Source organism: Stegostoma tigrinum, chromosome 6, assembly GCF_030684315.1.
Source record: "Stegostoma tigrinum isolate sSteTig4 chromosome 6, sSteTig4.hap1, whole genome shotgun sequence".
NCBI classification, from domain to species: domain Eukaryota; kingdom Metazoa; phylum Chordata; class Chondrichthyes; order Orectolobiformes; family Stegostomatidae; genus Stegostoma; species Stegostoma tigrinum.
In genome coordinates this window covers 79,743,362-79,766,971 of record NC_081359.1, presented here as the reverse complement: position 1 = coordinate 79,766,971, position 23,610 = coordinate 79,743,362, and the positions used below count along the sequence as shown (strand labels likewise).

At 43.7% G+C, this 23,610-nt stretch overlaps 1 protein-coding gene across 7 annotated transcripts in view; it reads right to left on the bottom strand.

Moving 5' to 3' along the window:
- LOC125453689 (microtubule-associated tumor suppressor candidate 2-like) overlaps positions 1-23,610 on the bottom strand; it is a 403,189-nt gene that overhangs the window by 11,546 nt on the left and 368,033 nt on the right. For all 7 annotated transcript variants that reach the window (XM_059646692.1, XM_059646691.1, XM_059646695.1 and 4 more), the window contains 4 exons: positions 20,198-20,412; positions 8,908-9,013; positions 5,634-5,707; positions 3,897-3,995 (listed from right to left, as the gene is read on the bottom strand). In XM_059646692.1, the coding sequence (XP_059502675.1) occupies positions 3,897-3,995; positions 5,634-5,707; positions 8,908-9,013; positions 20,198-20,412 (494 nt within the window). The remainder of the gene's footprint in view (positions 1-3,896; positions 3,996-5,633; positions 5,708-8,907; positions 9,014-20,197; positions 20,413-23,610) is intronic.

The window sequence follows — 23,610 nt, the reverse complement described above, 5'->3', positions numbered from 1 at the left end:
TTTTGTTCCCCACAATTAGGTTGAGTACTCGGCCAACCCTTTTAGGACCATCTGCACATCAATTAAGAAAGCTCTTCAGTTTATATCAAGAAATCTGCTCCCTCTAAACCCTTTATACTGTATTGTGCCAATCAATATTGGGGTAATTTAAATCCCCTGCTATAATTATTCCATTATTCATTTTACACACTTTAGTAAATTGACTACATACTTGCTACCTGCTGACTGTCTGGGAGGTCTAAAATACACTCCCAGCAACGTGACTGCACTCAAATTACTAAGATCTATCCACAAAGCCTCAATTGATAACCCTTCCAAGATATCATCTCTCCTTACTGCGGCGATTGTCTCCATAACTAATAATGCAACACCACCTCCGCTTCTGCACCTTCCCTTGATCTGTCTCAAGTTTCAACAGCATCCTCGAGGCCATCCTGCCTTGCCTTACTCCTTGTTGATGCCACATGGCTGAACTCACTCTGCCATGGTTCCTTTTCTAAGTTATGCTGTGCTGCTATTGAAATAATGCACTCTGTCCATTGCCCCTGCCAAACTAATTTAAACTCTTCCCGACAGCACTAGCAAACTCTCCCACACATGCAGATCAGACACAGACTGTCCTGCTTCTGGAGATCTTACTGTCCCCAAAAATGATCCTGGTAATCCAGGGATCTAAAATCCTTTTTGGTGCACCAACTCTTGAGCCATGCTTTCATCTGCCATAATCTTGTATTTCTGGGCTTGCTGGCATGTGGCACCTGCGATTAAAACCTTTGAGGGCCTGCTTCTTAACCTATTGCCTAGCGCTCTGAACCCTTGATGCAAGTTCATGTTTGGACCAAGGCTGGAATGAAGTCAGAAACAGATCGGCCCTGACTATGCAAATGCAAATGAACCTTTGACATCCACGGTACTCTCTGGTCAAGCCAATGGGCTTCAACTTAAAGTCTTTCAGCACCTTCTGTAATTTAAGGATCTCTCGGTATTCTTGTGTCAGTCTAAGTTAAACACTGAGGTGTTGCAAAAGGGAGGAAGACCGCTATCCGCTGACAGAGAGCGCAGCATACTCTGAATCATAATGTGACCATATTTGGTAGCTGTACTAAACTACTGTTTCTATTCAGTTGGAAAACATGCTGCAGCATTTGACCTTGAAGAGAAACACTTCAGTTATTTGATACATATTTATAGTTTAAATAGGAAATTCCTACAGATGGCCTGTGACCTGGGAGGAAGCAGAGGCTTAAGAGGTGAGGAAGATGATTTTAAATATTCCTGGCAAAGGGAGAGATTGTAAGGCCTGCTGTGCACAATACATCACATAGCTATGCAATTAGGGAAAGTTCAGCACTGTGATCATTGGGACGACCATGTTCTAAATCAGCTTGGTAGCATAATAGCTCTCATTTTATCTCACCTTCTTCCCATATCTTATTGTATCTGTCTTTTCTTCATCCTTTTGTAACAACTGAATGAATGCAAATTACGCCTTAATAAAATGTTGCCTTTGAAAAAGTAGCCATGTATTTTTGGGAGCTCCCCTAGCCATGAAGGGAATGCTCCTGCAAAATTTTAACAATAACTTTGAACAGGAAGGTGTAGGGCTGGATTTTCATGCTCAGGTGAGTAGCTCGAGCCGAAAAATCACCTGAATCACCAAACTTCCTGGGAGAAAGTCCCCAAAACCACGCAATATATATAATCATAAAATATATAGAAAGTAGGGGCAGAAGAATGCCATTTGGTTCTTTCAACCTCCACCTCAATGCAATACGATCACGGCCGACCCTCTGTCTCTAAGCCATATCGATGTTTTCTCCTAATACCCTTCGATGCCTTTAAAAACTAAAGGTTTATCTCTTCCTTAAACATATTCAGTAATGTAGTCTTCACAGCATTCTATGGCAGAGAATTCCACAGGTTCACTGCTCCTTCTCAAAGAAATATTTTCTCACCTCAGTCCAAAATAGTCTACCCTGTATCCTGAGGCTGTCTTCACTGGTTCTAGATTCCCCAGCTGGGAAAACATCCTGCATTGAGTCTGTCCAGCCCTGTCAGAATTTTATACGTTTCAATCAGATTCCCTCTCATCTATCTAATCTCTGGACGATGTAGGCTAGTTTGAGCCAATCTCTTCTCAAAAGACAGTTCTGCCATCTCAAGTATTGGCCCAGTGAACCACTGACCCTTTGTGACAAATACTTCCTTTCTAGGTAAGGACACCAAAACTGTGTGTAGTACTTAAGGTGTGATCTTACAAAGGCCTATATAACTGCATTAAAACATCCCTACATCTGAACTCAAATCCTCTAGCAATGAAGGCCAATGTTAAACCTGCCTATCCGCTTTCATTGACTAGTGCACAATAACATCCAAATGTAGTTCTTCATTTCCCAATATAGTATTGAATTAATATATTGAAATAATACTCTACCTAAAGAGTATAATTTCACATTTAGCTATGTTGTATTTCATCTGCCATGTGTTTGCTCACTCACTCAGCTTGCCTAACTTTGAATCTTCCTTGCGTCCTCCCCACCCAGTTTTCTGTCGTGAATCTAGTAATTTTATTCCTGACAACAAACCTTAATTAAAGAAGCTCTTTCTCCCTCTGGCCTGGGATTTCCACTTTGCTGCAAATTCCCAGTTACTGACCCTGACTCAGTCTTATTCCAGCAAAGTCTTCCTCACCCTGTGCAGCTAATTCTGACCATGCACTTTCATCAAGCTCTTCTTCTATAGAGAGTTCCGGTGAGACACTTGTCTCCTCTAACTTACCACTACAGTAATCAACACCTAAGTCAGGCAAGCATAATCAGGTGTTTGATAGGGAAGTGCCACTCATAAGCAAGACTTCACTATTTCAGTGTTCCAATCCTTTTGCAACAGAAGTGAACATTCCATTAGCCTTCCTGATAGTTTGTAGTTACCTGCATGTTAGCCTTCCGTGACTTATCAACAAAGATACCCAAGTTCCTTTGTACTTCTACACTTTCCAACCTCTTACTGTTTGGGAAATATACTGCACATCTGTTTTTTCTACCAAAGTGAACAATCGCACATTTTTCCACATTATATTCCACCTGTTTTATTCTTACCCATCCATAACTTGAACAAATCCCCCTGAAAACATGTTACATATTCCTCGCAAATCACAATACACAATCCAGTTTAGCTTAGCTTCTGCAAATTTGAGCAAATTACATTTGGTCCCCACATCCATAGCATTGATAATACATTGTAAACAGCTGGGACACATTTTGTGTTGATCCTTGTAGTACCTCACTATTCACAGGCTCCAAAGCTAACTCATGCCAACATATCCAGAATTCACCCTGAGCAAATCTTAGGAGCCATGAAATAAGGCTCTAAAAATCCAATACAAGTCTTCCTATTTAGGCTTGATACATTTTTTTTTGAAAAACTTTGATTCATAGAAAGATACTACGCACCTGACTTGACAAAGCAGTACAGCAAAGTTATTTTTTATTCAAATTGGAATAAGCAGCCTGTTCGTCACAATTTTAAAGGGCTGGGGATTTAAATAATTTCAGATCATGACGGTTAAAAAGACTTATCCACTTTATTTTCTGTAGAAAGGGAGGTGATAATGGTTTCAATTGTGAATGCTAAGCAGTGAGTTACAAATCACCCATGCAGTTACAATTGGTGTGAGACATAGAAAGAGAAATGCAGGAAAAAATTGAAAACTAAATAAAGATAATTGTTGCGTTTCTCCACATTTTGTAGTTATTACAAACATGTATTTCAGGAACAAAATCAGAAATCGCTGGAAAAACTCAGCTGGTCTGGCAGCATCCGTGGACCGAAAACAAGAGTTAATCTTTCAGGTTCAGGGACCCTTCATCAGAACACATATTTCAGGCAATACTTACCTCAACTTGCTCATTTGTACTTCTCCTTAAGGCCTCTTCAAATCGTTTTGCTTTGTCCTTCAGTGAATGGTTCTGAAATGTTAATGTGTCAACTTGATCCTTGAAAATAGAAAAATAAAATCAAAACGTTATCTTTGGAAATTTGATCTGGCAAATTATGGAAGTAATTATATTTTGAAGCAGCGATTACGAGCCCTCTGATATCAATAGGATGTCAATTGCTATTTTTGGATTGAATTGTCTAGAATATGTGCTGTGCAGTCTTTAACAGCTACCACCCTGTGGCCCAATTAAAGAAGTGAATTGCACAGCATGGAAAATGGCAATAAAAGCTTGATCAGAAAATGTGTGCAAATGTCATTACCTCCTGCTTCTTGAGATACCAGCAAATCTTTTTCTCATACAGCACCAATGGGACCCAGCGTGTGCAAAGTAATCAAATATTGGGGATAATAAAGAGGTCCACATAATCTAAAAACACGCAGTAAGTAGCAGAAACATAATACAGGGGATATACACATCACTGTTATACTTCATTTACTACATAAATCACTCAAATTAGAAAGACTTACTGGTAGACAGCCTTCTTGCTTGCACTCTCAACTGACTACTTGGAGATAGTGATACTTGAGGAGAAATTGACTTGAAATTGAATCAACTGTTGATATCTCATGTGGTCATTCAATTAAATAACAAGTATATTTGCATGGCGGTAAGTAAGTTAAAAACATTAATAATTGGACTGAGAGGGGAAACTGGAGGACAACCCCACAGACATAGGGAGAACATGCTGTCAATATAGGGCATATTGCTTGTCTACAATGTATAGTGGATGATTTCACCTGTAAGTGTTATAGTTTGACCTGGGGCACATAGAGGATATGGGAGCTGTTTTTTTTGGTGGGGGGGGGGGGTATCATACCTGGGCATACACAGGAGAAGCCATGGGGATGTTGGGTACAAAGGGGTATAAGGGATGTTGGAGGATGGTTTGGATGGGGGGAGGGGAACCTGGTGGCACTGGCAATGTGAAGTTGTGGATGGAGGGCCTTTCGGTTTCTTTTTGCACTGGCATGAAGTCCCACAGCTTTTTAAACGCTGCATCCAGCAGCTTCGGCTTAACCTCTAAAGCTGCCTGCACATCACCAACACCCCGTACTCAGTGTTGTGCTTCTGGAACTCAGATATCCCAAAGTGTTCATGCAAAGCTGAGCAATTCCCAACTCCTGCTACCTGTCTTGGGGATGAAGATCCAGCCCACTGATCGCGGTTATGAGTGAATAGCTGACTTTTGTACCTTTGCCAATGCTTGGGACAAGCACCAGCCCATGTACAAGTAACATCCTGAACTACCCAGTGCTCTAAACTTTACTTTCCTCCCTTTTCCTCACCTTTACCAATGCCGTGTTAAAATAAGGAAATTGCAGTGTGCAGCATGTACGCACAAATCTACAATTAGATAATAAAGCACACAGAGTGTGACTATCTGTACATTTTGTGCTTTCCAAGGGTTTCCATCTTCAAGATAAAAAGATTTCAGGGACAAAAAGAAACCTGGGTTCTAATTATCACAGAATCGCACATAGATTACAAAATGACTTTTACCATCCAGTTCTTTGTAAACATGAGATTCTTTTCTCAGAAACTTAGCCCCTAATTATTAGATAAAACGTACACAAACAAACATGTATTCTATATATGGCCATTCCGCATACTAAAGTTTTTGAACTTACTAACCTGAAGAGAAAGTCTTTGTTTTTCAAACTCTTCTTCCAATGCCGATCTCTCTAATTCATGGATGGCTTTTAGATCTGACAGAAAAATGCTGCAAGTGAAATCCCACTGAACAAATGCTTTGGAAAACGTCTAATTTTCTTAAGTGAGGATGAATGAGGAAAATAAAACATGATTGATTGTTTACAACAGAAGGAATTATTTGGTCTCTCCACTGCCCCAGTCATGCTGGGAAGGAGGCATCAGAGCTTAACTTATTTATAAAGGAAACTGCTGCGAAATAGGCACCAGAGACTCACCTAACACTGTCTTCAAATGGCTCATGAAATGGCAAAACAAAAAGATAGGCCTTTAAATAGGTTGGTATCCAGCTCCTTTTATTTACATCAGACCCAGAAGCATCTTTGGTGCTTGACTGATCGGAGCAAGTTCTCATGGTAACCCACCCCAGAGAACTGACAGTTCAGCCAAATTTGCAGACCTTAAAGGAACTGATGATGCATAACATACCAAATACAGTCAGTCAATTTCCTTTATACATTGTTATGCTTTTAATGTTGATCATACATTGGGGCCTATATTTTCTTTTACTATCAAGAGTTTTGTTTCAAATTTGTTTTGTGCTCTTCAGATGTAGGGCCTTATGATGCAAATGGTGCCATTATGAGGGCCTCTCTCCCTCCCTAACACACCCTTTCACAGTTCATCCATGGCTTGTGAGCTCTCCCCCTCACAACCACACCCTGTCACTGATCACTCTCTTCTCGTAGCTTTATTTCACCCTTTCCTAATGCAGTCTTTCACTGCTCACTGTCCAGCTCTGGTCACTAGCACTTCCTGACTCTCCCACTCACTGGTGTTTTCTCTTGGTGAACCACCCACTCACTGATTTTTCTCCATGCCCTCTCTGTTTCCTGAATGTCAGCTGTGAGTGGGAGCCCTGGATATAAGCAGAAGGAGCAACTTTGACTGGAGGTGTTGGAACCCAACCTGAGCGTTGGTCTTACACTACATGGGCATCTCTTTCCCATAAATGAAGGAAAAACAGCCCTTTTTGATAAACATTGACACGAGCTAATCCATAGATATTTCTGAAAGAGCAGAGGGCAGTGGTGGGGGGTGGGGGGAGGCGACAGTGTTGGGCACTGTCACTGGGGCAGCATTGCAGTGCAATGTTTTGAGGATACAGACACAAATCCATTATAGCAGCGGCTGCATTTAAATTTAATTAATACCTCTGAAACATAAATCTAGTGAACATGACACTATCACCAGATGTAAAAACTCATCTGCTTCACACAGGTCCTTAAGGGAAGGAATGCTACTATCCTGTTCTGACAGACAGGTGACTGCAGACCCACAGCAGTGTGATTAATGTTTTATTACCGCCTGGAATAGTCGAGCAAGCGGCTCGTTTTAAGGAGAATCGGGCTGGACAACAAATGCTGGCCTTGCTAATGATGCCCACATCCAATGAAAGAATAAACAAATAAAAAATGTAATTGGTGCATTATTGCTCATCTACCATAGAATGACTAATCATTAATGCTTCTCCCACATAAACCATTAATACTCCAATATACATTCATTGATGCTGTTCAACACTTTTCTTTTAAAGACACTAATGATTCCTCCTAACACTGTAGATGTTGGCACCATCTGGTGTCAGTCCAAGCTCTTCCAACCAGAACATTTTTGGTTTAATTCTTGACATGTAGCAAGTTTGCTGATCGCAGCCAAGACAACACCAGATGGGTTCCTATAACTAGACCCACTTGCCTTTTACTAAACAAGGAACAAATATTCTAGGAGTGAAGGCAAACCCTTTCTCCCGTTAAGCGTTTTGGTGAATCTACGGTCCACTTCTTTCCAAGATTAGTATGCCATTTCTTGATACCCAGAAGGGCATCTAGCACTGCAGAATTTGTTTAGCCTTTCAAGTGGAGCTCTGATGCAGAAGAATGTCCAAAAGGAATTAGGTAGCGTGTGATAGGGACCTGTAAAACATTTGGGGCAAGTATTCAGTTATCCATGTTCAGTGCCATATCTGAAGCTGAGCTGCAAACAAGGAACTGGTTCTCACCCTGTGACACTTTATTGTTTTCACAGACAACATGGCCCAGAGGGAAATAAAACTTGCTCGCTGTTTTGCAGACAAGGGTGTGGAGGCCCTAATGGACAGACTGTTGGAGAGGAGAACAGTCCTTGTTCCCGCAGATCATCTCAGGAGGTCTGCCATCAGACCAAGGCAGCATGGAACCCACACTGCAGCCCAGCTCAGTGCCCTGTCCTGGGTGAATGAGGGGTCGCCAGTCATGGCAAGGAGGACCTTTAGTATTCTGCAAGTGATAATTGCCACCAAGCCACAGGTCAGTAGCCTATAATTAAGTACTCGAGTAATGAGATACAAAGCAATGTGAACCATATAGATACTGGCAGTTTGTAAGTCAGTCTTGAAGTCAACAAGAGTGCACCAAGAAAGCACTGAATTATACATCAGCTGGCACCCTCCAAGTAAGCACAAAGTGAATGAACACCAAGAAACAATCTAAGAGCTGTAAGATGCAGCCTATACAAATGTACAAGGTGCATATGTGTCTGTGCACACAGTGAGCTGGCAGAAACACTCACATCATAGGTATTCCTGAGCTCCAAACTGATGGGTGAGTTGGTCTGACAGCAGTCATGATGATGTGGTGAAATGGGTGATTTGCCAAAGCTGACAGGCGTGGATGAAGGATGGAGAAGGATGGTGGCCAGGGGAAGGCAGGAAGATTGGGGAGAAGAAGCAGTTACATGGTGGTCAGGACAGGTATTTAGTGAGCTGCAACTGCCAGGTCCTCATTGCATTGGCAAATTGTCTCATGTAGCTTGTTGTAGAGGAGAGGAGAGTTGGAAGTGGTGTAGAAATTAGTCAAGTTAGAGCTTTTAAGGGATGCAAATGCAAAGAAATAAGCATGTTACTGCTCAATGGCAAGTCACCATTTAACGCCCGAGGGGAAAAGTCTCCAAAACATTTCTTGACTTCAAGATTCAGACTTTTCCTTTCTCGCCAGATTTTACCACCTTGCCTGACTTTGCCCATGCTACACGAGGTCATTCCCAAATTCTATCCAAAATATTACTTGCAGAATGTTGGGACTTCTTTACAACAAGTCTTATTCATGCTTCTTTCAACAACCGCTTACTACATATTTCTCAGGTTACTTTCTTCACTCTTTTATATAAGAAATATGTCATACAGCAAGTTTATTTTTATATCAATCATTTGGATTACCTTCAATTTTCTTTTCATGTTCGTCTTGCAGAATAGTTATTGTAACAGTCTGATTGTTCTCCATTTCTGTGATGGCACTGTTATGGGCAGCTTCTAAATCTTCCATCTGATAGGACACAATAACACAACAACTGGTGAACGATTCCTCTCCAAAGTCCCAATTTGTGACTATCTAAACTGGTTTTCACAGCAACACAGTTCCTCATACACTTACAACAAAACAGTTTTTGCTGATTTGTGATATAAATATAACAACAGCTCATATTGGAACACTGCAGTGTAAAAAATTCTGCTATAATGAGCTAAATGTCTGAAGCTGCAAATGTTTTATTGGAGATGACCCAATATGATAAATTAATGACACGCCAATTGTGACAAAAATATTATGATTGCAACTTTACCGCAAATGTGCGTTGATTTGTTCGAAACAACAGAAATATTGAATATGTGTTGGTGGGGCTACATGGTGTGGGTTATTAATAAACCAACAGTTTAACTTTAGCGGCTGGGTTTCAATAAAGCTCAGGCTGATGAGACAAAAGTCTCCTTTCATCTCTGACTTTTAAGAAAAGGTGGCAAGCCACTGTGCAGAATTAAATGGGTAACAATGCCATTCACTATTAAAATGGTGTGAGTTTTTGAAGTTTTACTGTAAAACAAAGAGATTATGTATTTGATATTAAGCATAAAGTGTATTATTAGGGAAGAAGATTGAGACATTTACTTTGCATCTAACTTGTCTTATTACAGCGTTGGGAATAGTGCTCTTCTCTAATCATGATGGGATGAAAATTGCTTCACAATTGACTTTCTTATTTATAAAGACACATTTAAACCAGATGACTTTCGATACTTTCTTAAATTTTGCAAGTATTTTTCATCTGCCATCTTGGTACTCAACAGTGAATGAGATATTCTAATATTTGAGGCTGAAAGAGCTTAATAGAATTATGCTTCATTTCAGTATGGCACCTTCAAGTTAGCAGCTATTTGTGACAATGATACAAAGTACTAAAGATGTAAATAAAGTTCTTTTATTAACACCATCTCTATATAAAATTGAATCCATAAAGATGATGAATAAATTATTTGTTTTGTTGGAAAAGAATATCTTCAGAATTCACCCATGTCTGGGAGCTGTTATGGTTTTGTAATGGAAGATAGAAACCTGGTAACACTTTGGTTCATATTGTCCACCACCTCTTCCTATTTCCTGCACCATAATGATTTCTTCCCACTCTCATAAGAACAGCATTTGCTTTACTGGTTTGATGTTCTTAAAGTAATTGTATGACAATAGCCAATTAATGTGAATTTATAGATAACAAGTTTGCCTAATACTGCTTAGATCCTTGTTCAAGTGATCAAATGTAATCATAGACACAATGCTCAACAGGTAGGAAGAAAAGGAAAGCACAGTCTAGGCTGAAAATAAGTGCAGTTTTTTTGCCTCTAAGGACAATGTACCTCAAAAAATGCCAGCTACGTGTCAAAGAATACAAGGTTAGGCTCACGTACAACTCTGCTGAAGCATGTGAGGTGAGGATATGTAACCTCCTTCAAATTTCCAGGTGTGGGGATCTGAGACGCCTATCATTCTTCCAGTTTTGTGTACTGATTATAATGAGGTCAGCCAGATGAACCTCAGAGAATATGAGTTCCCAGACTGGGGCTGTTAACTTGGTCTAATCAAGGTGCCGAGGCTGACAGATACAAACAGGAGTTTCAGAGGTTCTGCTCACTCTGAGAGCTGGCTCGGGGGAGCTGGATCTCTGCTGTAGGAAGGATGTTGTGAAACTTGAAAGCGATCAGAAAAGATTTACAAAGATGTTGCCAGGGTTGGAGGGTTTGAGCTATAAAGGAGAGGCTGAGTAAGCTGGGGCTATTTTCCCTGGAGCACCAGAGGTTTACAGAAGTTTACAAGGTTCATCAGGGGCATAGATAGGGTGAACAGCTAAGGTCTTTTCTCCAGACTAGTGGAGTAAAGGGCATAGGGTTAAGGTGAGAGGGGAAAAATTGAAAAGGTGCCTAAGGGACAACTTTTTCACGCAGATGGTGGTGCATGTATGGAATCAGTTGCCAGAGGAAGTGGTGGAAGGTGGTACAATTATGAAATTTAAAAGGCATCTGGATGTGTATACGAATCGGGAGGGTTTAGAAGGATATGGGCCGAATGCTGGCAAATGGAACTAAATTAATTTACGATAACTGGTCAACATGGACGAGTTGGACTGAAGAGCCTGTTTCCATGCTGTAGAGCTCTGTGGCTCTCCAGGGTGCCTTGGTGACAGTATACCAGCCACTGTTGAGTTATTTCAGTGGTGAAGAGAGCACAGCATGCTTCTGAAGATAGCTTGCAACAATAGTCTTTTAATTGGGTGAAGCATTTCAGACATCATGCCATAACTTAGGTTTGACCTGTTTCATCCTGCCGTCAAAGAGTGGGGCTTTGGCACTTAAATAACACTAGTGTAGATGAAAAGCAACAAGTAATTCGCCTGACAGCTTGTGGACCTGCAGCTTTTTCAGTTATTAGGAACCTAACTTTCCCTGAGGCACCAGATACAAAGACCTAGATAATAAAATGTGAGGCTGGACGAACACAGCAGGCCAAGCAGCATCTCAGGAGCACAAAAGCTGACGTTTCGGGCCTAGACCCTTCATCAGAGAGGGGGATGGGGGGAGGGAACTGGAATAAATAGGGAGAGAGGGGGAGGCGGACCGAAGATGGAGAGTAAAGAAGATAGGTGGAGAGAGTGTAGGTGGGGAGGTAGGGAGGGGATAGGTCAGTCCAGGGAAGACGGACAGGTCAAGGAGGTGGGATGAGGTTAGTAGGTAGCGGGGGGTGCGGCTTGGGGTGGGAGGAAGGGATGGGTGAGAGGAAGAACCGGTTAGGGAGGCAGAGACAGGTTGGACTGGTTTTGGGATGCAGTGGGTGGGGGGGAAGAGCTGGGCTGGTTGTGTGGTGCAGTGGGGGGAGGGGACGAACTGGGCTGGTTGAGGGATGCAGTAGGGGAAGGGGAGATTTTGAAACTGGTGAAGTCCACATTGATACCATATGGCTGCAGGGTTCCCAGGCGGAATATGAGTTGCTGTTCCTGCAACCTTCGGGTGGCATCATTGTGGCAGTGCAGGAGGCCCATGATGGACATGTCATCTAGAGAATGGGAGGGGGAGTGGAAATGGTTTGCGACTGGGAGGTGCAGTTGTTTTTTGCGAACTGAGCGGAGGTGTTCTTCCAATTCCCTGGCCCCCAACACCTCATATTCACCATGGACGTCCAGTCCCTGTACACCTGCATTCCGCATGGAGATGGCCTCAAGGCCCTCCGCTTCTTCCTGTCCCGCAGGCCCGACCAGTCCCCCTCCACCGACACTCTCATCCGCCTAGCTGAACTCGTCCTCACACTCAACAACTTCTCTTTTGACTCCTCCCACTTCCTACAGACTAAGGGGGTGGCCATGGGCACCCGCATGGGCCCCAGCTATGCCTGCCTCTTTGTAGGTTACGTGGAACAGTCCCTCTTCCGCACCTACACAGGCCCCAAACCCCACCTCTTCCTCCGGTACATTGATGACTGTATCGGCGCCGCCTCTTGCTCCCCAGAGGAGCTCGAACAGTTCATCCACTTCACCAACACCTTCCACCCCAACCTTCAGTTCACCTGGGCCATCTCCAGCACATCCCTCACCTTCCTGGACCTCTAAGTCTCCATCTCAGGCAACCAGCTTGTAACTGATGTCCATTTCAAGCCCACCGACTCCCACAGCTACCTAGAATACACCTCCTCCCACCCACCCTCCTGCAAAAATTCCATCCCCTATTCCCAATTCCTCCGCCTCCGCCGCATCTGCTCCCATGACAAGACATTCCACTCCCGCACATCCCAGATGTCCAAGTTCTTTCAGGACCGCAACTTTCCCCCCACGGTGATCGAGAACGCCCTTGACCGCGTCTCCCGCATTTCCCGCGACACATCCCTCACACCCCGCCCCTGCCACAACCGCCCCAAGAGGATCCCCCTCGTTCTCACACACCACCCTACCAACCTCCGGATACAACGCATTATCCTCTGACACTTCCGCCATTTACAATCCGACCCCACCACCCAAAACATTTTTCCATCCCCTCCCCTGTCTGCTTTCCGGAGAGACCACTCTCTCCGTGACTCCCTTGTTCGCTCCACACTGCCCTCCAACCCCACCACACCCGGCACCTTCCCCTGCAACCGCAGGAAATGCTACACTTGTCCCCACACCTCCTCCCTCACCCCCATCCCAGGCCCCAAGATGACATTCCACATCAAGCAGAGGTTCACCTGCACATCTGCCAATGTGGTATACTGCATCCACTGTACCCGGTGCGGCTTCCTCTACATTGGGGAAACCAAGCGGAGGCTTGGGGGCCGCTTTGCAGAACACCTCCGCTCAGTTCGCAAAAAACAACTGCACCTCCCAGTCGCAAACCATTTCCACTCCCCCTCCCATTCTCTTGATGACATGTCCATCATGGGCCTCCTGCACTGCCACAATGATGCCACCTCAAGGTTGCAGGAACAGCAACTCATATTCCGCCTGGGAACCCTGCAGCCATATGGTATCAATGTGGACTTCACCAGTTTCAAAATCTCCCCTTCCCCTACTGCATCCCTCAACCAGCCCAGTTCGTCCCCTCCCCCCACTGCATCCCAAAACCAGTCCAACCTGTCTCTGCCTCCCTAACCGGTTCTTCCTCTCACCCATCCCTTCCTCCCACCACAAGCCGCACCCCCCGCTACCTACTAACCTCATCCCACCTCCTTGACCTGTCCGTCTTCCCTGGACTGATCTATCCCCTCCCTACCTCCCCACCTACACTCTCTCCACCTATCTTCTTTACTCTCCATCTTCGGTCCGCCTCCCCCTCTCTCCCTATTTATTCCAGTTCCCTCCCCCCATCCCCCTCTCTGATGAAGGGTCTAGGCCCGAAACGTCAGCTTTTGTGCTCCTGAGATGCTGCTTGGCCTGCTGTGTTCGTCCAGCCTCACATTTTATTATCTTGGAATCTCCAGCATCTGCAGTTCCCATTATCTCAGATACAAAGACCTTCCAAGAATTGACAGATTTAGTTAAAGAGTATTATGACCCCCAAGCCTCCACTAATTCTGAGATGCTTATCAGTTTTATTTGGTAATTCAAGAACCAGGGGAATCTGTATAGGGGTTTTTGATGAGGTTTAGATAACTGGCAGAGGTTTGTCACTTTATTTACCCTTAATGAGATGCTGAGAAACATTTGTACTAATGATGAAACCAGTCAAAAGCGCCTGATAGCTGAAACCCAACTGGGCTTCAAACAGATGCTACAACTGGCTTTGTCACTGGAAGATGCAGCAAGGAGAGCATATGAGTTACAGACTATTCCGATGGGAATGGACACCCACGCCAGTCCAACAGAGCTTGGGGAACGCCGCTTGAGTGAAAGCAATTGCATAGCCTCACTCAGGACATAACCTGGACAGAGGGACTCTAGATCACCCCACGGTAAAATCTCACAACAAAGCCAAGCCTCGGCCAGACAGTTACAATTTTCTTCAGGATCTGGGCTACCAGGCCATTGTCATTGCTGTCAGTTTGCAGACTTGAGGTAGCAAAAGAGCCCCATTAGATCCAAACTAAGTAAGAGAACGCATAGGCCAGTATCCAGGAGAGAGCACACCCTGGATACTCCACCTACATCTGGTTTGGAAAAGTTAAGTTGCTTAGCAACATCCAAATTAGAACCAATCAAAATAAACGTCTGGTTAAATGGTCACCCAGTTCTCATGGAGGTTGATACCAGTGGGGTTGTTTCAATGATCATAGAACTAGGCTTTAACCAAATTCAGTCTGCACTCCAACTTCTACATTTGCACAAGGCCTCAGCTAGACTGAAAACCAAAGCTGGGGAACCTTCATAGGTAAAGGCTACAACTTTGGTTCTGGTCTCTTATGAGAAGCAACTGGTTCAGCTGCCATTGATTGTATTAAAAGGCTCAGACCCAAGCTTTATGGGGTGAAATTAGCTGCCTGACTGAAGATCTAATTGAGTACCTGGAAGTTTTTTAGGAAGGTGTAGGGACTATCAAAGGGGCCAAGGTCACCTTATGTGTTGACTAGGAAGCAATTCCACGATTTTCTAAGGCCTTCCCCCTTACAGGCTAAAGTAGAGGCAGAAATCAGGAGGTTGCAAAGTGAAGGAATCATCAAACCAGACCAATTTGCGGAATGGGCAGCACCGATTGTACCGATTGTGAAGCCTGGTGGATCGGCTTGACTTTTTGGGGATTTTAAACAAACAGTAAACCAATGTCACAGCTGGATAAATACCTGATCCCTCACATAGAGGACTTGAATGCAAAAGCTGCAAGGGTCACTATCCTTCAAAGCAGGACATGAGGCATGTACACTTGCAATTGTGGATTAGATGAGGATTCCCAGAAGTATCCTACAATTAATACCCATAAGGATTTGTTCCAATATACAAGACTGCAATTTGGGGTATTGTCAGTCTGTACAATTTTTCAGCAGGCGATGGAGAACATTTTACAAGGTATACCCCAGGTTGCCATTTATCTAGATGATGTGCTAATAACACAGAAGACCAATAAAGAGCACTTAGAGAACTTGGATGTAGTTCTTCGATGTTTCTCCCAGGCAAGCGTACACCTTAGAAGGGAAAAAATGTGTGCTGCAAGTATCTCAGAGAGACTCGGGCTATAGATTCAGCAAGACTGGGTTACACCCGTAGGAACATAAAGTAAGGTCGATCAAAGGTTCCCCAGCTCCGATGTCTAGACTGGATTTCAGGTTGGTAAACCATATTGGAAAATTCATACCTAGCCCGGCCTCCATCCTGGCACCTTTGCATCAACTCCTAAAAAAAGGGTCAGCTTTGGAAATGGTTGTATAGCTAAGCCATAGCTTTCAGGGGAGTGAGGAAACAGCTATCATCCTCTAAGGTATTGGCACACAATGATCCCACGTGAGATCTGGTACTGACATATAGAACATAGAACATAGAACAGTACAGCACAGAACAGGCCCTTCAGCCCACAATGTTGTGCCGACCATTGATCCTCATGGATGCACCCTCAAATTTCTGTGACCATATGCATGTCCAGCAGTCTCTTAAATGACCCCAATGACCTTGCTTCCACAACTGCTGCTGGCAACGCATTCCATGCTCTCACAACTCTCTGCGTAAAGAACCTGCCTCTGACATCCCCTCTATACTTTCCACCAACCAGCTTAAAACTATGACCCCTCGTGCTAGCCATTTCTGCCCTGGGAAATAGTCTCTGGCTATCGACTCTATCTATGCCTCTCATTATCTTGTATACCTCAATTAGGTCCCCTCTCCTCCTCCTTTTCTCCAATGAAAAGAGACCGAGCTCAGTCAACCTCTCTTCATAAGATAAGCCCTCCAGTCCAGGCAGCATCCTGGTAAACCTCCTCTGAACCCTCTCCAAAGCATCCACATCTTTCCTATAATAGGGCGCCCAGAACTGGACGCAGTATTCCAAGTGCGGTCTAACCAAAGTTTTATAGAGCTGCAACAAGATCTCACGACTCTTAAACTCAATCCCCCTGTTAATGAAAGCCAAAACACCATATGCTTTCTTAACAACCCTGTCCACTTGGGTGGCCATTTTAAGGGATCTATGTATCTGCACACCAAGATCCCTCTGTTCCTCCACGCTGCCAAGAATCCTATCCTTAATCCTGTACTCAGCTTTCAAATTCGACCTTCCAAAATGCATCACCTCGCATTTATCCAGGTTGAACTCCATCTGCCACCTCTCAGCCCATCTCTGCATCCTGTCAATGTCCCGCTGCAGCCTACAACAGCCCTCTACACTGTCAACGACACCTCCGACCTTTGTGTCGTCTGCAAACTTGCTGACCCATCCTTCAATTCCCTCGTCCAAGTCATTAATAAAAATTACAAACAGTAGAGGCCCAAGGACAGAGCCCTGTGGAACCCCACTCACCACTGACTTCCAGGCAGAATATTTTCCTTCTACTACCACTCGCTGTCTTCTGTTGGCCAGCCAATTCTGTATCCAAGCAGCTAAGTTCCCCTGTATCCCATTCCTCCTGACCTTCTGAATGAGCCTTCCATGGGGAACCTTATCAAATGCCTTACTGAAGTCCATATACACCACATCCACAGCTTGACCCTCATCAACCTTACTAGTCACATCCTCAAAAAACTCGATAAGGTTTGTAAGGCATGACCTACCCCTCACAAAGCCGTGTTGACTGTATTTGATCAAGCCATGCTCTTCCAGATGGTCATAAATCTTATCCCTCAGAATCCTTTCTAACACCTTGCAGACGACAGACGTGAGACTTACCGGTCTATAATTGCCGGGGATTTCCCTATTTCCTTTCTTGAAGAGAGGAATTACATTTGCCTCTCTCCAGTCCTCAGGTACGACTCCAGTGGAGAGCGAGGATGCAAAGATCTTCGCAAGTGGCGAAGCAATTGCATTTCTCGCTTCCCAAAGCAGCCGAGGACAAATCTGATCCGGGCCTGGCGACTTGTCAATCTTAATGTTTGACAAAATTTTCAGTACATCAGCTTCCTCTATCTCTATCCATTCCAGCATGCACACCTGCTCTTCAAAGGTTTCATTCACTACACAGGTCGTTTCTTTCGTAAAGACAGAAGCAAAAAACTCATTTAGGGCTTCCCCTACCTCCTCAGGCTCCACACACAAGTTCCCTATGCTATCCCTGATCGGCCCTACTCTTTCTTTGACCATTCTCTTATTCCTCACGTAAGTGTAAAATGCCTTTGTGTTTTCCCGGATTCCTTCTGCCAAGCCTTTCTCGTGCCCCCTCCTGGCTCTCCTCAGACCATTTTTGAGCTCCTTCCTTGCCTGCATGTAATCCTCTCTAGCTGAACTTGACCCTAGCTTCCTCCACCTTATGTAAGCTACCTTCTTCCTTTTCACTAGAAGCTCCACCGCTCTCGTCATCCAAGTTTCCTTTATCTTACCCCGTCTTGCCTGTCTCAGAGGGACATATTTACTCATCACTCCCAACAACTGTTCCTTAAACCATCTCCACATGTCTATAGTTCCCTTACCATGGAACAACTGCTCCCAGTCCATGCTTCCTAACTCGTGTCTAATCGCATCATAGTTTCCTCTTCCCCAATTAAATATCCTCCCATTCTGCCTAATCCTCTCCTTCTCCATAGCTATGTAGAATGAGAGAGTGTTATGGTCACTATCACCAAAATGCTCTCCCACCACAAGATCTGATACCTGCCCCGGCTCGTTTCGACATGCGATGCTTTCTCATACTTCATCGGGCTAGTGTTAGCTTATAGGTGGCCCAATGGAGAGGAACGCCCAATACCATATGCATCAAGGACTTCTGCTAATGCGGAGCATAAAAATCCACCAATACCTTTATGGACATAAATTTGTAATAATAATAACGGATCACAAATACCTGCTAGGTCTACTTAAAGAGCACAAGGCAGTGTCACCCATAGCTTCAGACCAAATTCAGCAGTGGGCCCTCATTCAAAGTGCATATAATCTCAAGCTGGAACACCACTTCGGGAGGCCAAGAAGCAAATGTAGAGGCATCAAGTCATCTTCCACTGGCAGATACACCAGCGGTGGTACTGCCACTGGAACAGTCCGTAATGGTTTTATATTTTCTGCACACACTTCCAGTCACAGCTGATAATATCGGACTTTGGATGCAGAAAGGTCCAGTCCTGGCAAAACTGAAACAAAGGGCTGCCACAAGCAGAATTAAACCTTTCTGGACCCAGAGAGACCAGATCACAGTAGACAACAGCATATTATTATGGGGTGCAAGAATGAATGCCCCAGAGGATGCCGTTAGGCACTGGATGAACTCCATCAGGGTCATCCAGGGGTTTCCAAAATGAAGATGTTGATGCGGAGTTATTTCTGGGATCTAGGATTGGATGCAGACGTAGCTGTGTTGGTGGGGCAGTGCCCAGAGTGCCAACAAAACAAATTATTGCCAGCATATCCGCCATGTTCATGGGACTGATTTGGTAAACACTGGATTTTGTGACATGTCGACTATGCAGGTCCATTCATGGGCTCAATGCTCTTAGTCATTGTGGATGCCCACTCAAAATGGTTGGACATGCATGGAGAAAACAAGGTGTGGAGCTGGATGAACACAGCAGGCCAAGCAGCATCAGAGGAGCAGCAAAGCTACCATTTCGGGTCTAGGCCTGAACTAGGAAGCAGACCATATGAAAACTGCAAACTTGCAAGCGGTGTGGGAACAAAATGTGCCTGGCTCCTTGACTGCCTTTTTGACTGTTCTGGAACCCGTGGGTTCTCTCTTTCTGTGAAGTGTTGAAGATATTGCGGAATCAGTGATGGACGTGGGTGGATGTCGCTGCTTCACCGACTTTGCCGTCCAAAGAGGAGGTTAAATTTCTTCCAAGACGCTCCAGGAGCAAGAGGTGAGCTACTGAGAGTTACGAGCTACCTGTATCAGAAGCAGAGCTGGAAGAACCTAACCAGTGCTGAAATGCTCCAGGAGGAGCTGCAAAAAAAAAAGAACCAGCCTATATCCTCAAGCTCAGAGAGGGAGGGATGTAGTGATTGTAATGAGGTGTACCTCACAGAATACAAGTTTCCTGATTGGGGCTATTAATCTGGTTGAATCAGGGACCCCTGGCTGATAGTTATAAATAGGAGTGTCAGAGATTCTGCTCACTCAAGAGCTGGCTTTGAGGAAGCGAGACTGGTGCCAAGTGTTATGCATGTGTAAATAATGGGTGATTTGGTGATTCTGCGGAGTTATTTCAGTTAGGATTAATCTGGGGTGGGAGGACAGTAGAGGAAAAGGCACAAAACATGTACTTAGCTTCTATTAGAAAAATGAAGTGAAGTTTCTTTCAGCTGAAAATTAGCAAAAATACGTCACCAATGTTCCATTTTTGCAATCCAGACTCATGATCCGGTACTTACTTTTACATATATGGTACCCAGACTGGCTGCAGTCTCCACACTGATCCATTTCAGCTTGGGATTTCCCTCCTTTGGTCACACCTGCATTTTTGTGCAGGAGGTATATCAAAGCCTTGTGAAAGTTGATGGAAGAGGTGGGCACTCAGTGTTACCTGCTCCCAGTCTACCCTGTGGCTCCTCAGACACATTGACTCATTCTCAAGGTGGGAGTGCACTGGAAGGACTGTGGATTTTCAGGCCCATTACCCCTTACATTAAACAGATTATAATACAAGCTATTGACACTGACCCGTTCCTTATGCTGAGATTGAATTTTCTTGAGGTGTTCCCTGTGTTCCTGGATGATACGCTCTTTTTCTGCAGCATGATGAGCCTTCAGTCTTTCTTCAAGATCTAGGATCTCCTCTTGTTGTTGCAGATGTAACCTCTGTAGCTCGTTCTCAAACCTCCTCTCCAGCTCCTCCTTCTCCTTTTGTAGCTTTTCACATCGTGTTGTATTAAGGGCTGAAACAAACAGTACGACAAACTGAAATTACTGAAGATTAGAAATGACAAGGTGTGGAGCTGGGTGAACACAACAGGCCAAGCAGCCTCAGAGGAGCAGGGAAGCTGACATTTCGGGCGTCGACCCTTCTTTAGAAAAATCCTGAAGCAGGGCCTAGGCCTGAAACGTCAGCTTTCCCGCTCCTCTGATGCTGCTTGGCCTGCTGTGTTCATCCAGCTCCACACTTTGTTATCTCAGATTCTCCAGCATCTGCAGTTCTTACTATTTCTTACTGGAGATTATCAAAGTTTGGGATTCCAAATAATGAAAGGATAGTCTTTAGATTATTTCAAAACCTTGGTTACATTTGGAGAACATACTTTAAGCTGCAGAACAATTTTGACGAAGTACTGATGGTTTACGGTCTGTTATTTTGTCCAACACAATTGAACACACAGTATCACAGAAAACACATGTCACCTTAATGATGAATCATGACATTTGAAAGTTTGTTATGGAGTACTGTACCCAGTAAGCCATAAAAAGTGTGCAGCGATAGCACCCTAAGTAACATCCGCTGATCACTAAATCCAAATGTTAATTACACTCTTTGCCTTTGTTCTCACAACTATACTATTCCTCTCCCTTTATCAACAGTATAACTACCATGTTTTTCCAGCTCCCTTCAGTTCTGAAAAAGGGTCACTGGACTTGAAACATCATTACACAGAGGTTACATCTGCAACAACAAGAGTTGTTCCGCCCACAGATACTGCCAAACCTTGATCATTTTCCTCAAGCATTTTCCGTGTTTATTTACGTTTGCACGCATCTTGCACACAACATCCCAACTGGGATAGGCTTGTCCTCTCTGCTTCCTGATCAGTTAATGCTCATTGCACCATCTGTTGTCCAACGATAAACTACGCCTGACTTGCCTCATCTCTAGTGGTTTATCCTCAATTGCTGATAATTAGATTTAGCCTTGGCACAGAAGAGAGCAAAGGCTAGGAGGGCTAGGTTCAAGTCTCACCTCAGCACGTGAGGACAATGGACTTGTGAGAGAATGTGTCTAAACAGCTTGGGTAAGAAAATATTTCAGCAGCGTGGGGGTCATCAGGGACAGGTAGGTGGTCTGTTCAGGGACTGAAATACATTGCATCACAAGCAGGACACCCAATCGACCCCAAAATGTGACATTTTAATTTTGATAAGTTTCCATTAACTATTTCATTCTTGTTATTGACGGAGCACCCAAATGAGATTGTCTCACTAACTTTTATTTAAGAAGAGTAGGAAGGACAATTGGTGGTAGTGAGCTACCCCAAAAACAAACCACCAGTGCTAGTCACCAGAACCCAACACAAGGTTTATGGACTGAATATCTGCGTTCTTGTAGGATCTTATTAATTAGTATGCTTGTTCACACATCTATAAGAACAAGGTTATTATTATCTTAAAGTCAAAATGTAAAATAAGCCTGTTTGTATCAAAAATACCTGGCTGCATGAGTTTTGTGATTCTGAACCTAAAGCTGGAAAGACCAACAGAATGATAATATTGAAGAACGAGGGGATAGAATTCAAAACCCGAAGGCAATATTCCAAATGCATTTTGTTTATTCTATAATTTATGCATGTTTATTCTACTGCACAAACTGGTCAACGTGTGCAATGTAATTTAACACATTGAGAAACTATCCCTTCTTTTCAGATTGTATGGGAAATAGTGAGACATTCCCAAATTGTACTCTCCATTACAAAGTATCACTGAAGTAATCAAGGGCCTGGAAAATCCATGGGACATGATTCTTGCAGTTAGGCTGATATTGTGCGAGCACAGAACTCTGCCAGTAATCCTACTGATGATTGCACAGATTGGTGAAGTCAGGTGCATTTGTGCTGACTCCACATCAGTTCGTAGGGACAGAAGAGTAGTAGTAACTCTGAGCTTAGGAGATCCAGCTCACTCCTGCTTGCACCCCTTATATCAAAGATCCACAGGAGTGGGTAGATATATATCTAGCCCAATTTAACAGTCAATAATTTTACTAGATATTATGCAAATACTTTATACTTTGAAGGATTATGTTTATCCTGGAATGTTTTAGGATGGACTAATTTTGAACATTTAAATACATGACCACATCTCGGGAAAGACCGACATCATGTTGAAGCATTTATCCCCAATACAGTGAGCAACCTTATCTTTAGCAATGCTCAGCATCATCTTAGGCACAGATCTCTGACCTACCTGAGACAACTCTATGGTGTAACGTCCCTAAAATAAATCTTTCATCTCAGAAGGGGCTTAGTCAACACGTACAGGGCTATTAAAAGTATTTTAAAACTTTGTGATCTATCCAGCTGCCTTAAAATACAACCAGTCATCACCAATAATAACCTGTGCCGTGAAGTAGTGAACCAGAAACAATTACTACCATTCTTTTCAGAACATATTTCAAAATTCGAATCATTTAACAAATCATTCAACATGTAACAAATACACTTTACACAACATTATGTGGTTACTGAAATAACTTTGGAACAGGCCCATTGTTATAAGATATGTAGAACACCAACACAGCAATTTGGGAGGGGGCACTGAAATTCAAGTTTGTCCTCCACTACCTAATATTAGCAAAGTTTTTGATAAGCCTAATTATCTGCCATTCTCATGAGGGAACAGGGCTGGAAAGCCCTATATGACTTTGTTCTTGACATCAGCAGGACCCCAAAATAACAGCCTGAAATCTATATCAAATATGAGCCTGTAGGTGTAGTGCTTCTGGGTCTGACTGACAAATGAAACAGAGCATACACAGAAGTGTAGGTCTATAAACAGGGAAGCAAAAGAAGAGGACTCTTCTCAGAAGACTATACTTACCATGCATTTTCAAAGAGCACTTCTTATATTTCTGCCTCACTCAGGAACAGTGCCTGATTTAGGGTCAAAGAGGTGATAGTTACAAAAGCAGTCACCTCCTTCCAGAGGACCTGCAACCTCACAACAAGGCAAAGATGACAGGGCCAGTGGCTGTAAAAGTCATACTTGTGTTAAACATCTACGACAGAAACGGAAAGTTTCAGAGAATCTCAGCTGGTCTGGCAGTGTCCGTGGGAGCGAGAAGCAGAGTTAGTCAGGTCCAAGGAGAGTCATACTGGACTTGAGACACTAACTCTGTTTCTCTCTCCACAGATTTTGCCGGATGAGTTGAA